General features: G+C 41.7%; 3 protein-coding genes across 4 annotated transcripts; 1 reads left to right on the top strand and 2 right to left on the bottom strand.

The window, feature by feature from the left end:
• Nucleotides 1-191: 191 nt before the first annotated feature.
• LOC129353852 (short coiled-coil protein B) lies at nucleotides 192-3,663 on the bottom strand. The gene is made up of 4 exons (XM_055023316.1): nucleotides 3,407-3,663; nucleotides 2,973-3,041; nucleotides 2,762-2,842; nucleotides 192-1,879 (listed from the first exon to the last, which is right to left on the bottom strand). Exons 2-4 carry the CDS (start codon nucleotides 2,986-2,988, stop codon nucleotides 1,737-1,739), a joined length of 240 nt encoding a protein of 79 aa, XP_054879291.1. The 5' UTR covers nucleotides 2,989-3,041; nucleotides 3,407-3,663; the 3' UTR covers nucleotides 192-1,736.
• A 296-nt stretch (nucleotides 3,664-3,959) lies between these two features.
• On the bottom strand, nucleotides 3,960-7,031 carry mgst2 (microsomal glutathione S-transferase 2). Its single transcript, XM_055023315.1, has 4 exons — nucleotides 6,908-7,031; nucleotides 5,434-5,533; nucleotides 4,644-4,796; nucleotides 3,960-4,554 (listed from the first exon to the last, which is right to left on the bottom strand). The coding sequence occupies exons 1-4, from the start codon at nucleotides 6,966-6,968 to the stop codon at nucleotides 4,446-4,448; spliced, it is 423 nt and encodes a 140-aa protein (XP_054879290.1). The 5' UTR covers nucleotides 6,969-7,031; the 3' UTR covers nucleotides 3,960-4,445.
• Nucleotides 5,440-12,007, top strand: setd7 (SET domain containing 7, histone lysine methyltransferase). Of its 2 annotated transcripts, XM_055023313.1 has the most exons (9): nucleotides 5,440-5,552; nucleotides 7,214-7,434; nucleotides 8,383-8,512; nucleotides 8,615-8,816; nucleotides 8,905-9,094; nucleotides 9,293-9,374; nucleotides 9,485-9,602; nucleotides 9,734-9,891; nucleotides 11,289-12,007. In XM_055023313.1, the coding sequence occupies exons 2-9, from the start codon at nucleotides 7,311-7,313 to the stop codon at nucleotides 11,479-11,481; spliced, it is 1,197 nt and encodes a 398-aa protein (XP_054879288.1). In that variant the 5' UTR covers nucleotides 5,440-5,552; nucleotides 7,214-7,310; the 3' UTR covers nucleotides 11,482-12,007. The 2 variants fall into 2 exon arrangements, with proteins under 2 accessions (XP_054879288.1, XP_054879289.1); XM_055023314.1 differs by lacking the exon at nucleotides 5,440-5,552 and having other exon boundaries at nucleotides 7,093-7,434.
• Nucleotides 12,008-12,434: the final 427 nt, after the last annotated feature.

Genomic DNA, 12,434 nt, shown 5'->3' with positions numbered 1-12,434 from the left:
TAAAAAAGTGAAAAACTTGGATTATTATCTAATATGTGTCAGTTTGAAACAGAAAATCCAAAATAAATTATTTAAGTTTCATGAGTGGAAGTTGAGATGATGAGAAATGAGCTCCTTTGTGCAGGTCTGTCAAACCATCAGTACCAGCAGTCTGATAGTTTATTAAATCCACAAAAACAGCCTGACAAATGTTCATCAGAAACAACCATCACAACTTTATTCAGTCAATATTAGTAATAATAAAAACAATCCACAAGCACAACAGGGTGGATGGCCTCAGAGTCTGGATGCTTTAAATCCAACATGGCTGCCAGTCACAGGAAGCACAGACAGAGACATTACTGAGCGCAGCAGGAAACAATGACTGCTTCACCTGGACAGCAGAACTAACACTGACTCACTGACGGTTCCTGAACACGAACAGAGGCTCCATGTTTCAGACAACAGAACATAATGGAATGTGCGACCACCAGGGGGCAGTGTTGTTTCTGCTGGTGTCTGGCAGCAGAGTGGAGAAACCAGCAGATAAACCATCTCTCACCCTTCCAGCCACCTGCACTTCCAAACACTGGAGCCGCAGCGCTCTGCAGACCGTCAGGAGGATGTGGGCAGATCTCAGGCTGTGTGCTTTCAGAGTGAGCAGCTGGTACTGTGGAACCAACGGACCGAACCGCTCTGATCAGACAGCATGAGGAAAACAGGCTCAACTTCAGCAGCTACGCAGAATCTTCAGCTGATTTTCTGCCATTGATATTTCTCTTGGACTGAAAGGATTAATTGGACAAATTGTGATTAATCAGTTATTGAAATAATTATCAACGAATCGTTGACTCAAAAAAATGTTAATATGGCTATTATACATCCTGCATAATATGTAGACATTTCAAATTTAAGATAAAAGCGCCATTATTAATATTTAGACAAAAATCCTCAAGTATTTTAGCTTCAACCAGGTTCAGATTTAAAGGAATGCCACTGCGCTGCATCTTTGGATATAAATTTATTTTGAAATTAATTGAATTGTTTAATTGTCTTAATGTATAAAATGGCTTACATGATTAAATGGAAAATTTGTAGAATGTGCCAATTTTTTGTCTGATTACTCATCAGAATCATTGATAGTATAGTTGCTAAAATAACCATTAGTTGCAGCCCTACATCTTTCTCATATGAGATTAACTCTGCAGAGTTTTGAAAGCAGCCATGAAGATAACAGGTTTATTTTTACCCCTTCTTTTTTCTGCTTCATAACTAAATTATGTAGCAAATATGTAGTTTACCTGAGTGATGTCATTTATCTTGGTTATAGCACAGTATTTACAATTCGAGTGCTTCAGGTTTTAAAAATGGATTTTCTAAATTCTACCTGTGTTTGGAAAAAAAAGCTAGCATAATTGTGTAAACTGATCAAACCGTTTTGAAATCTATGCTAGGAAAAAAAGTCCCATAAACTAAAATACTGAGAAACACAGCTCACTACATCATAACATGACTTGTCCAATCCACTGCTGATCCTCTGGCTGACTCCTCCTTCCAACCAGCTTATGAGTCTGATGTCTCCAGAACCAATCTAAACACAGCAACACTGCCCTCTAGTGGTCATGTGAAGATAAATACCAATATTTACATTCACGCATGGCTTTATGTCCAAGATTAGATGTTATTAAAGAGTCCATGAGGCCAGACGCTGCGACCTCTCCGGGTCCAACTGGGCTCAGTGATGTCAGAAGTTCTTCCTACTTCCGTTTACTCTTGGTGTCGGTCGTCTGGAAGACACTAGAGGCAGACATGAGGTTCTCGATGTACTGGCCCAGAACCTGGTTCTCCGACTTCAACTTCAGGTTCTCCTCCTTCACTGCATCCACCCGGGCAGACAGGTCTGGAACACACACACGGTCCAGTACATCAATCTGCAAGGCTGTTCGTCTTACTGAAGAAAAACGTTGACTCAGGTAGTAAACAATGTCAGGTGGTAATGTGCAACTATTGTGAAAGTAGCTGCACCGATTCAGAGAAGGAAAAGATTTTGAGTTCAAAAAACATAACTGATTAATGTGCTTTGTAATATCAACTGGATTAAAAACACATCTTCTGATCTTTTTCAGGTTGTATATTAACCACAATGTGATCTTTATAAATAAACTCAGATCTCCGGTGGCAGACAGAAGCAAACGCTCAGCAAACAGCCAAACATGCTGCTGCACACACATGGATGATGAAAACTCAAAAACACACAAACACAAATAGAACAGAAAAACACTGCAACCACAGGAAGTAAAAGAAAATGGCTTAAACAAATCCAAACATGTAAAACTGCAGACCCCATTACCACTAGGGGCAGTCTAGAGTAGCTGATATTATTTACATAAATATCCTGCTGTTTTAGAATATTGTAAAAGATTGCATTTCAATAAGACTAGTTCACCTTTTCTACCTCCCATCCTTAATGAGACTCTGTTTTGCATTTGTGTGTTTTGAGGTTTGGACCACTCATGCGTTTGCAGCACATTGCCTGCCACCATCCAGGTTACTCTGCCAGCTCGCAACTCCTCACTTCCTCCTGGCTGATTCACACAAATGTGGAATAATATTCCAGGAATAACTGACCAACTGGAAACACTTGCACTTAGGATTCGGATAATGTTGCACAGTCACCATGCTGACCAGGACCATGTGGACTCATAATCTCAGAATGGATGTGTTAGGCTTGTTCTCACGGTGCTGTCCTCAGTTAGCAGTGAGTGCAGAGAGACATACTCACCCTCCAAGGTGTGCTGGAGCTCCAGCACCTGGTTGATGAGCCTGGTCTTCTCCTCCAGCTCTGCCTGGTTCTCCAGGTCACCTGCAGCCATGAAGCAGCTCACACTCTTTACATTCAGCTTAACATAGACTGTGTGTGTGTGTGTGTGTGTGTGTGTGTGTGTGTGTGTGTGTGTGTGTGTGTGTGTGTGTGTGTGTGTGTGTTCTCTCACCATCATCTGAGCTCATGGTGAAGTACTCGTCTTCCTTTTTGGGATGCAGGGCTGCGACTGTCAGAGACACTGGAGCACACATTCAGATGAACCATTTACAAAGAGTTTACAGTAGGAGTCGATCTCCTACTGTTGTGATTTAAATACCACACCAAATACTGTTTAATCACTGCCGTTTATACTAATTTTTTTCAAACTTGACACAAACAGTCGTTATTTGACTAAATGCGGTGCCATTGTAGACCGACAGTCTACAAGCTAACTCGGTCACCATCCTTTAAAACCCTTGTTAGCTTCTTTAGCCGAAGCTGTCAGGGCTTTGCCTGCTGCTGCTAACTAGCTGTGAGCATGCTAACAGGCTAGCTGCAGGCTGCTTAGCATCAGGGACAACAAACCAACATGTCCTCTGCTGTAGCCGTGGCCAGGATACCTACCGTGTGATGGGAAAACAAGAGGCGCTGCGCTAAACTGCGAAGCGTCGATAGACAATTTGAAGCTTGGTACGTGTTAGCTTAGCTGATGTTTGACACCATCTGTTTGATTTAGACAAGTCATACGCAGCTTAGCCGCTGGGGGGCGATGTACCATCACGAAGTGAATATATTTTTTTTATGTCTGTTTCTGGTACGCAAGTAATCCTTGTTGTTGAGCTCAAAATGGAATTTTGAATTGAAAATGTTACTTATTTTGTCAACATGTAGTTTTCTTTAAAAACCTAATTAATTACAAGCCCTAAAATTAACTCGACTAAAAATTTTAACAAAGTCCCACCGATAGTATAAATGCATGTTAACGAAATTTAAATACACTTTATTTTCTAAACTTACAATCCATTTACATTGTCTTACCTTTAACAGAAGGCTGTCTCATTTCCAGTCAGAATTAATGAGACGCCTTCACTGAATGAAAGGAATTTAAAAATTGACAGGCATAAGAATCATGTTTTAACAGCATTAATTTAAATTCAAATGAGAAAACATACTTGGGTGAGGGGAAAAAAAACCTTTATTGGTTAATACAAATTTGTCAGTTACACTCTATTAAACTTAATTTTGGAGCATTATGATTGGCTGATACTTAAATGTGAAGCCAATCTTATCCACCGATCTGAAAGGTTTGAGTGATGCACCATCCACCAGGTCATGTCTGCACATTCCCAGCCAACAAAAGTCACTCCACTGTCACCACTTCAGTGACTTTTTGTTAGATTTAGCAACATTTCAGAAAAAATAATTAGAATCGTCATGGTAGACTTTTTAAGAATCAACAATTGGCCAGAAAACTCATTCAGTGGTCAGAAACCACTTTTAGACAATTATTGATAATTTCTGAGATTAATCAGAACAGCTTCTGCCTACAGATTACTCACTTGGAGAACACACGCTTGAATATTGATATTGCTTTTATGCACATATGTGCATAAAAGCAATATTTGCAATCCGTTTGTTCTTCACATGAAACAGATGTAAATCTTCAGATAGGGGTGTAAAAGTACTTGTCCAGGAGTCCGCGCGTTATTCCGACCACAGCCAGAACAGACATGATGAGAAGTGCAGCCAGGGTCAGGTAAAAGCCGGGTAACCTGCAGAGCAGACACCATTCACTAATCACAATGCTCTCCTGACATCTGTACATGCTTTGTTCTTAGGACAGACGATGAGGGCAGGTAACCTTTTCTTGGTGGACTTGGTGTAGCCGTTGAAGTAGAGCTGCCTGGCCGCCATGTAGACCAGACCTGTTGCTGCTGCTAGCACCTCGCTGAAGAACATCCCACAGGTCCACAGAGTCACCAAGAACAGGGGGTAGAACTCCACACAGTTCTGACTGCAAACACACAAAACTGATGTAGCAACGTCTGCAGGTTCGCTCATTAGAGGTGATTTTAGAGCTGCAGTGTATCAAAATTTGTTTTCCCTATTGTACTTCTTTGAAGTGATCCATCAACTAAAATCCTGATAAAAATTCTCAAATATGGCACCACTTAGCCAGTCTGAACACTCTCCAAACAGAGCTTCTTTCCATTGCAGTCTTCTCAGCATGTGAGACCAGTTTGATGGCAACAGATGATGGTTGCATTCTCTTTTGAGGTTATTATTGCCAACGCCAGAAGCTAACAGTTTCTGTTTAAAAGCTTCCAAGTATGAGCGGCGCTTATGAGGTAACTGTACAAAGTTGAAGTTTGAAGTTGTTCTGGAAAACCTGTTTCCAGAACAACATTATCTAAATCCAACTTTTGGAGGAATCAAAGATGGAGGCCAGAGGCAATCATGGAGCCAAAACGGAAAGGTTTCTGGAAAATTATGACACCCCACAACCATAAACACTCACAAAACACGAAAAAGGTTAACAGAATTTAGAAGTGATGCACTTTCTGTTCAAAGTCACTGTAATTTGGTAAGTCTCTTCCCTATCTTCCAAAGCCAGCGCATTAAATTTGAATCTGTTCAGGCAGCTGACTTACTGCGCACGAAAAGTTCGTTCAAACTCTGGAGGACCGGAGACTACAGGAGGGAGGATCTTGTGAGCCATTCTGGACCATCCAACTCTCCGGGCCAGGTACCCTGAGTGAACACAGTGATGGTAGGAGACAACCTTTTGTTAATAATTCAAAAACAAAACATTTGTAGGCATTTAGAGCACCTCACGGTTACATATTTTATAAAATTTTACATTTAAAATGTTAGAATCCTGCCAGTCATGTCAAAACATACAGACAGTAAGGAACCTTTTGTCCCTAATTATTGGCTGGCTAAAACAATAAATTACAGTGGTGTTATCATCATCATGATGTGGGTGTCAGACATGCTAATAAACATTGATTGCAGAGCATATCCAGTATAGTAATCAGCTCCCCATCCTATTGTTCTGCAGTCAGTTTCTGTTAATGGCATCCAGTCAGCTGAACCTCCATTGTTCTCCAGTTTGAACCATTCCAGCCTGTGTGGTCTTTGGTGGTCCGGTAATAGCTTTACAGCATTTAAATTGTCTTTAGTTTCGTTTGTGTTTAGTTTATTCTTCAATGGCGGTTGTCTGGCCACATTTTGGTGCATTATCGCCACTTCTAACGTCCCATTGGTAAAAATTAAACCCTGTGATTTACATTCCAAACACAGGTGTTGGTAACACAAAGCTGTTGGTAGTGAAAAATATTTGAACCAAGTTGAAACGGGTGGACAAGAGCCATAAGAAGTAAATGCAAGGATGAAAATATCACCATGAAAGAATCAGCTAACTAAAAGGTCAATGATGCTTTTTGAATGAATCACTGTTTTAGAAAGCAACAACCTCAGAGGAAATCAGATTTTTATTTTTTTTTTGCATGGTCCTCATAATATTACAACTGCAGTCAGACTTGTGTGTGAATAGTTTGCAACTCCAATGTCATCCGGCTTCTTCTGCTGCAGAATTATGACGCATTTTGCACAGCAATGACGTAAAAGTTAGACGAAATATGATATGACCATTCAGAGTGCAGGCACTTTTAAAAGAATCTAATTAATGCTGCCTTCCAATCGTAATCAGAACTGGAAAATTCTGACTTCCCAGTTGGAAAATTTAACTGCAAGATCCTCCAAAATCATATTTGGGATAGTGTAATGCTGGCTTCATGTTCCAATGTGGCTGCTCCTCACGTCAACTATAGTAAGCTGTGGCAAAAGCATTTTTATTTTTCAAAACATATAAGTAAGAAGAATGCATCTAAAATTAATATTACAAAATCCAAAGCATGCCAGTGGATTTTGTAATGTGGCAAAAATGTGGCAAAAAGTCATGACCGGGGTCATTCACCCCACAGGTCCACACTGACACCAGGAACCGGGCGTGAAACTCAATACAGCTCGAACTGCAAACACATCAAACTGAGGCAAAAGTAATGTTATGGTTACACAAGTACTTGTATAAGGATTTTTCATTTAATATCAGTTAATACTCACCCATCTGGAAGGCAGACAGAAGGGTCACTGCAGCCAGGAGAACAGGGGAATCTGCTGCCATTGCAGACTGAACTTTGCTCAAGTGTTAGGAGGAACTTCCTGGGAAAAGACTGAAAGTCATCCATCCCACTGTGTCCAAACATGTCTGTACAGAAAAGCTCTGCCCTGCTCTGCCTCTGTAAAATACGGACTGGATTCTCAGTTGCATATTTTTGTTTGCGGCCTATGAAGGAAAACATGTGAGAATGTTTTTTCAGTGAAGCATGGTGTGAGTTTTATATGGCTTCCTGTCTGATCTGTGTGCAGGAGCCTTTCTGGCAGCGCTGTCAGGATTCCTCTAAAGGAGATTTTCAAAGAACGAGGTGAAGTCAACAGTTAACGGGTTCAGTGTCTAATAGGTGGCATGTGTTACCACGCCCCACGGCAGCCCACGGGTGACAGCGCTGGGATTGCGTGCCGTGATCAGCCGGCTTCCTCCCGCGGCGGCATGGACAGCGACGATGAAAGCATGGAGGAGGCGGTGGAAGGTTTGTACCGCTGCAACACGCGCTGTTGACGGGGGGATGTGATGAAGGAGCGCTTTGATTCCGCTTTAACTGCTGAACGCGTCAGAGCCGAGCCTCCATGAGGCGGCCTGACTCCGGGCCCGCTCCGCAGCGGGCAGCGCCAGGGGCTGGAGTTGTGACGGCGATCCGCGCGAGAGGCAGCTGAAAGCGGCGTGGGTGCAGTCAGAGCTCCGCAGCCGCCGGAAGTTTAACACGATACAGTTTGTTCGATTCATCCCCGCTGAACGCGCTGCTGCTGTTAACAGCTGCTGTCTGTTGAACAGTTTGTTTCTAGAGTTGACAGAAAGTTGACTGTGAGTCTATAGAGGCTCCAGCTGTTGGGCTTCAGTGAGTTGTAAGCCAGTAAAACTACAGCAGTTGTAGGATCAGATCAAGGAATGTAGAAAAAACACCACAAATTATTTATATTTTTATATTGTCTATTTTTTTTTACTTTTTTTTTTTTTTACAAATACTGAAAATCAGTAGAATCACTCAATGTTAAGGAAATTTTTGAGATCATTAACAAAAATCTGCATAGCAATATATTATGACCACCTGTGATATAGGCCGGTATTTTTCAAAGTTGGGCACCAGAGGGCGCTATATGGGCTGAATGGATGGATGGAAGTTGTGAGAAAAATGCAAAAGTAAAAAGTAAAATATCTGGTACAATTTTTGCAAAAGATTTTAATCAAACTTTTTTTAAATCAAGAATGCTAATCTGTTTTTCAATAGTAATTAAAAAATTAAAAATAATTTATTAAAACAACATGGCTGCATTGCCATAACAATGCAACAACATTCAGTTGATAATTATCTGTCATGTGTTCAAATGTGAGTTTATGTTTTGAACTTGCGTGATGTGGTCAGATTAAGATCCCAAATAGTTGAGCCCGACCAATCAGAACCCATTTGTGTTTTGTGTAGGCCCGTTGGATGAAGACAGCCAGCCCCATGGTTTCTGCACAGTCACCTATTCCTCCAGTGATCGCTTCGAAGGACACTTCACCCACGGAGAGAAGAATGGCAAGGGCAAGTTCTTCTTCTTTGATGGAAGGTAGTGACTCACTGTATCACGGAGGTTTCTAAATCCTCTCCTTGAGGGCCGGAGACCTGCAACTTGTCCTACACATGGCAGCTGTCTGTTTTGTGTCCACAGCACCTTGGAAGGTTTCTACGTTGACGATGCTCTGCAGGGCCAGGGGCTGTACACACATGAGGACGGCGGTGTACTCCATGGGACGTATGTCGACGGTGAACTCAACGGGCCAGCTCAGGAGCTGGACGCAGATGGCCGCCTTGTCTTTAAGGGTCAGTACAAAGACAACATCCGCTGTGGGGAGTGCTGGATCTACTATCCTGTGAGTGAAATGAGTGCACTAATGATTCTGTAGTCTGAAGGATAGCAGCCATCTCATATGTGTGTGTGTTGGTGTGTGCTGTGGTTAGGATGGGGGCAGTGTGTTCGGGAAGGTCAATGAGGATGGAGAGATGACTGGCAGCTCCATAGCCTACATCTACCCAGATGGCTGCACGGCTCTCTATGGAAGCTTTGTGGACGGAGAGATCATCGAGGCTCACCTCGCCACACTGACCTCCAACCAGACCGGAAGGCCACGCTTCCAAATCGCTCCAAACAGTAAGATTTCATCTCATCTTCAGTCACTCGTAATGGTTGTTATTTGTAAAAGGTCTCTTCTTTATTTAATTCCGATAGTGTTTGTTACTGTTTTCTATGAATAATTTATGTGAAAAAGTGTGAATGCAGTTAGCTGGACTCAAACAGGAAGTGCGGCAGAGACATGTTGGTGACATGATGACTTCATGTGACCTGCAGGTCCTGTCTTCTCCTATGACAAGTCCACCTCCACCTGCATCACCACCCACCCTCTGCTGCCGGACCCATACGAGAGCCAACGGTAGGGCTGCTCTGTGTGATGATGTCACACTGCGGAATGACAACAGTTGTTCCAATGAGCCGGAACAGAACCAGAACCATTCGGAACCTTGTGTGTTCCCTCTCTGTCAGGGTGTTGGTGGCAGAGTCTCTGATTAAAGGAGCCGGTCAGGGACTGTTTGCCAAGGCAGCTGCTGAGCCTGGGACTGTCATGGCTTTTTATAACGGAGTCCGGATCACGCACTCAGAGGTATGGCGTGCTGCTTCCATGGAAACGAAGCAGCACGTTTGGAATTCTAAAAGGGAAAATTGACATAAAACGTAGCAAATTTGATTTATTGATGAAAAATGATTCCTAAAGGACTGTTGTTGCTTTGTTAGGTGGACAGTCGGGACTGGACTCTAAATGGAAACACCATCTCACTTGACGACGACACTGTGATCGATGTCCCACAACCGTTCGACAAGACGGAGAGGTACTGCGCCTCCCTGGGTCACAAGGCCAACCACTCCTTCACTCCCAACTGCCAATACGAGCCGTAAGTTGAAATGACAGGAAGGAGGACTGTCAACTTTTAAAATATAAGCAGATCAGACACTCCGCTCCATGCAATGCATCATTCAAGCTATTCAGAATCAGATGATTTTTTTTGTTGTTGTTTGTTTGTTTTTTTTTTTTTTTTTTGCTTGGTTAACGTGGTTTGGTCATCAACCAATCCAACAAAAAATTCCAATAATCTTCTAACCAGTAAATACACCATACTTAAGAGCTGGCATATTGTACAACAACGTAGAAGTTATGACTGTGAGAAGCCATTTTCTGTTTCAGTTTGATGTTTAAATGAAGACACAGGAAGGACAGAGACTCTGGAAGGTATTTAAAGGCCAAGTTATGAAAAATTAGCTGTTTTAGCTTTACGTCATGTTACAATTTTATCGCTTCATCAAAAACATACAGACTTGCATCCGTCTTTCATGCATGTCTCAGAAATCTTTTCATCTCCATGGCAACCATTTAGGTATGCAAAATGCCTGGTTGGATCTAGCACTGCCTTTGAGACACAGCTCTATGATTCCCCCATTCAGCTCCTTCAGACTAGCCAGGAACTATTAGCATGCACCTGATGGAACGGTACATCTGCTGATTACATAACATGAGCTACTTCTCAGTACAAAGCTGGTGAAGAGTTGACTTCCTGGAGGGAAGAGTTGGAAAGACCAGGACTTTCTTAAAGAGACAGAGGCTTAATTTTAAGGGGTTAAATTACAAAGTCAGATTTCTTTTCAAGTCATATTTGATGCATATATCATTTTGATAGCACTGCGCTGTAAAATGTTACTATATGAAATATCTAATGTTTTCATATCTTGTCATAAGGCACTACACTATCTGATGATTTTGGTCAGCAGAGATCCTTTCTCTTTCCATACTATTTGAAACCTGTGGCCTGCTTAATAATGTGGAACATTCTTCTTAATTAGATTTTCTTTAATTGAGCTCATCAGACAAACTAATCAACCAGCTCTGAAATTTATTATAGTGATTCAAAGAGCCCTGACACACACCATCTATAAATTTAATTGCACAACAAAAAATGTTTATCTTTCTGACGCTTGAATCCAATTTGCATAATAATTTGAAACGTGGTGTATATATGTTTTCTGTGTAAATTGAAATTGGGTTGTGGAGCTGTGACTGCACATCCCACATGTAAGGAGATTTAGTCTGAGGCACGGTTTAGAGGTCTAGAACACAAACACCAGATCAGACCTCAGTCAACATTTCTCAAGGAACAGAACTGCTATAAAGTGCAATCCATCTTTGATACGATGATGTTTTTTTATCTGTAGCAACCAGGAAATATCTGTAGTTCCAGTGCGTCGATCTTTTTGCATTTTCAGTTTGTGTTTCTTATGTATATCTGTCTATGCTCAGGTTTGTCCACCCTCGTTTTGGATCAATCAAGTGCATCCGAACACTGAGAGCTGTGCAGAAAGACGAAGAGCTCACGGTTGCCTACGGTTACGATCACGAGACGTTGGGGAAGAACGGCCTGGAGGCTCCTGATTGGTACAAACGTGAGCTCGAGGTTTTCCAACAAAGACAGGCAGCTCCTGTGAGCCACTGAAAACCCAGAGGAAGACCCCTAAACTCCCAAACCCCAAACTTGTGCTGCCACTTCATAAAACCTCTGGAACTGCTGCAGCTGCCAACCTTCCAAACTGCTTTGACCAGAGTGACACAAGAACTATGCAAGAAACCAAGTGGTCTTAGAAGTTGTTGTTCTGACTGGAAGTGCTGCTTCATCTCATGTTTAAAGATTCACATGTTCATCACTGGTGCTCCTAGACGTCATGGAAACCCGTTGTTTTCATTAGGTCAGTTTACGCGACAGGAATCTGTTCAGGTGTTTGCTGTAAGAGATGTACAGTAGATCTGACCTCCTGCCCAGACTTACATTGCCTTAACATATCTGTTGACCTGACATGTGAAATGTGCTAGAGATGATTGTATTTATTAAAAGTTACATGAATTATGTTTGTGAAGGACTCTGAAGAAATGAGTGGACTTTCTGCTACACATGAAAGGATGGAGCTTTCAAAATCTGTACATCCCACATAATGAAACACCCCAAAATAAACAAACCAAATCTATTCCATTGCTTCTTTTTTCAATGTTCTTTTCCTTCACTGAAACTCATTGTGCCTAAATGTGATAAAGTCTTAAAGTTCCTTTTTCATTTTTTAGCCTGCTGTTCTTTAATTCTTCAGACTAAAAACAAAAGGAACTTCAAGACTTAAGCCAAAGTATTTCACATGGTGGGATCATATGCACCACTATACAATCAGACCAGTATAGCAGTCTGGTTGATTTGCTGCTTCCAGATTCTAGATGGTTTGCTAGTTCTAGGTCTCTGAGTTCTACTTACCCGAAGAAAATTCAGGTGAATTTTTAGCCATCAGTTTGTGATCTTAAGCTCAAGTGCATTTGGTTTATATAGGGTTATAATGGTTTTTCAGAAGTAAAATTACATTTTCAGAAATCTTAAATGATGTTGGAAAATATCTTTGGTGTTTGCCA

Source organism: Poeciliopsis prolifica, unplaced genomic scaffold (assembly GCF_027474105.1).
Source record: "Poeciliopsis prolifica strain line A6 unplaced genomic scaffold, Auburn_PproV2 SCAFFOLD098, whole genome shotgun sequence".
NCBI lineage: Eukaryota > Metazoa > Chordata > Actinopteri > Cyprinodontiformes > Poeciliidae > Poeciliopsis > Poeciliopsis prolifica.
Note: the sequence above shows the minus strand (reverse complement) of the source record. Positions and strands in the feature narration are given on the sequence as shown.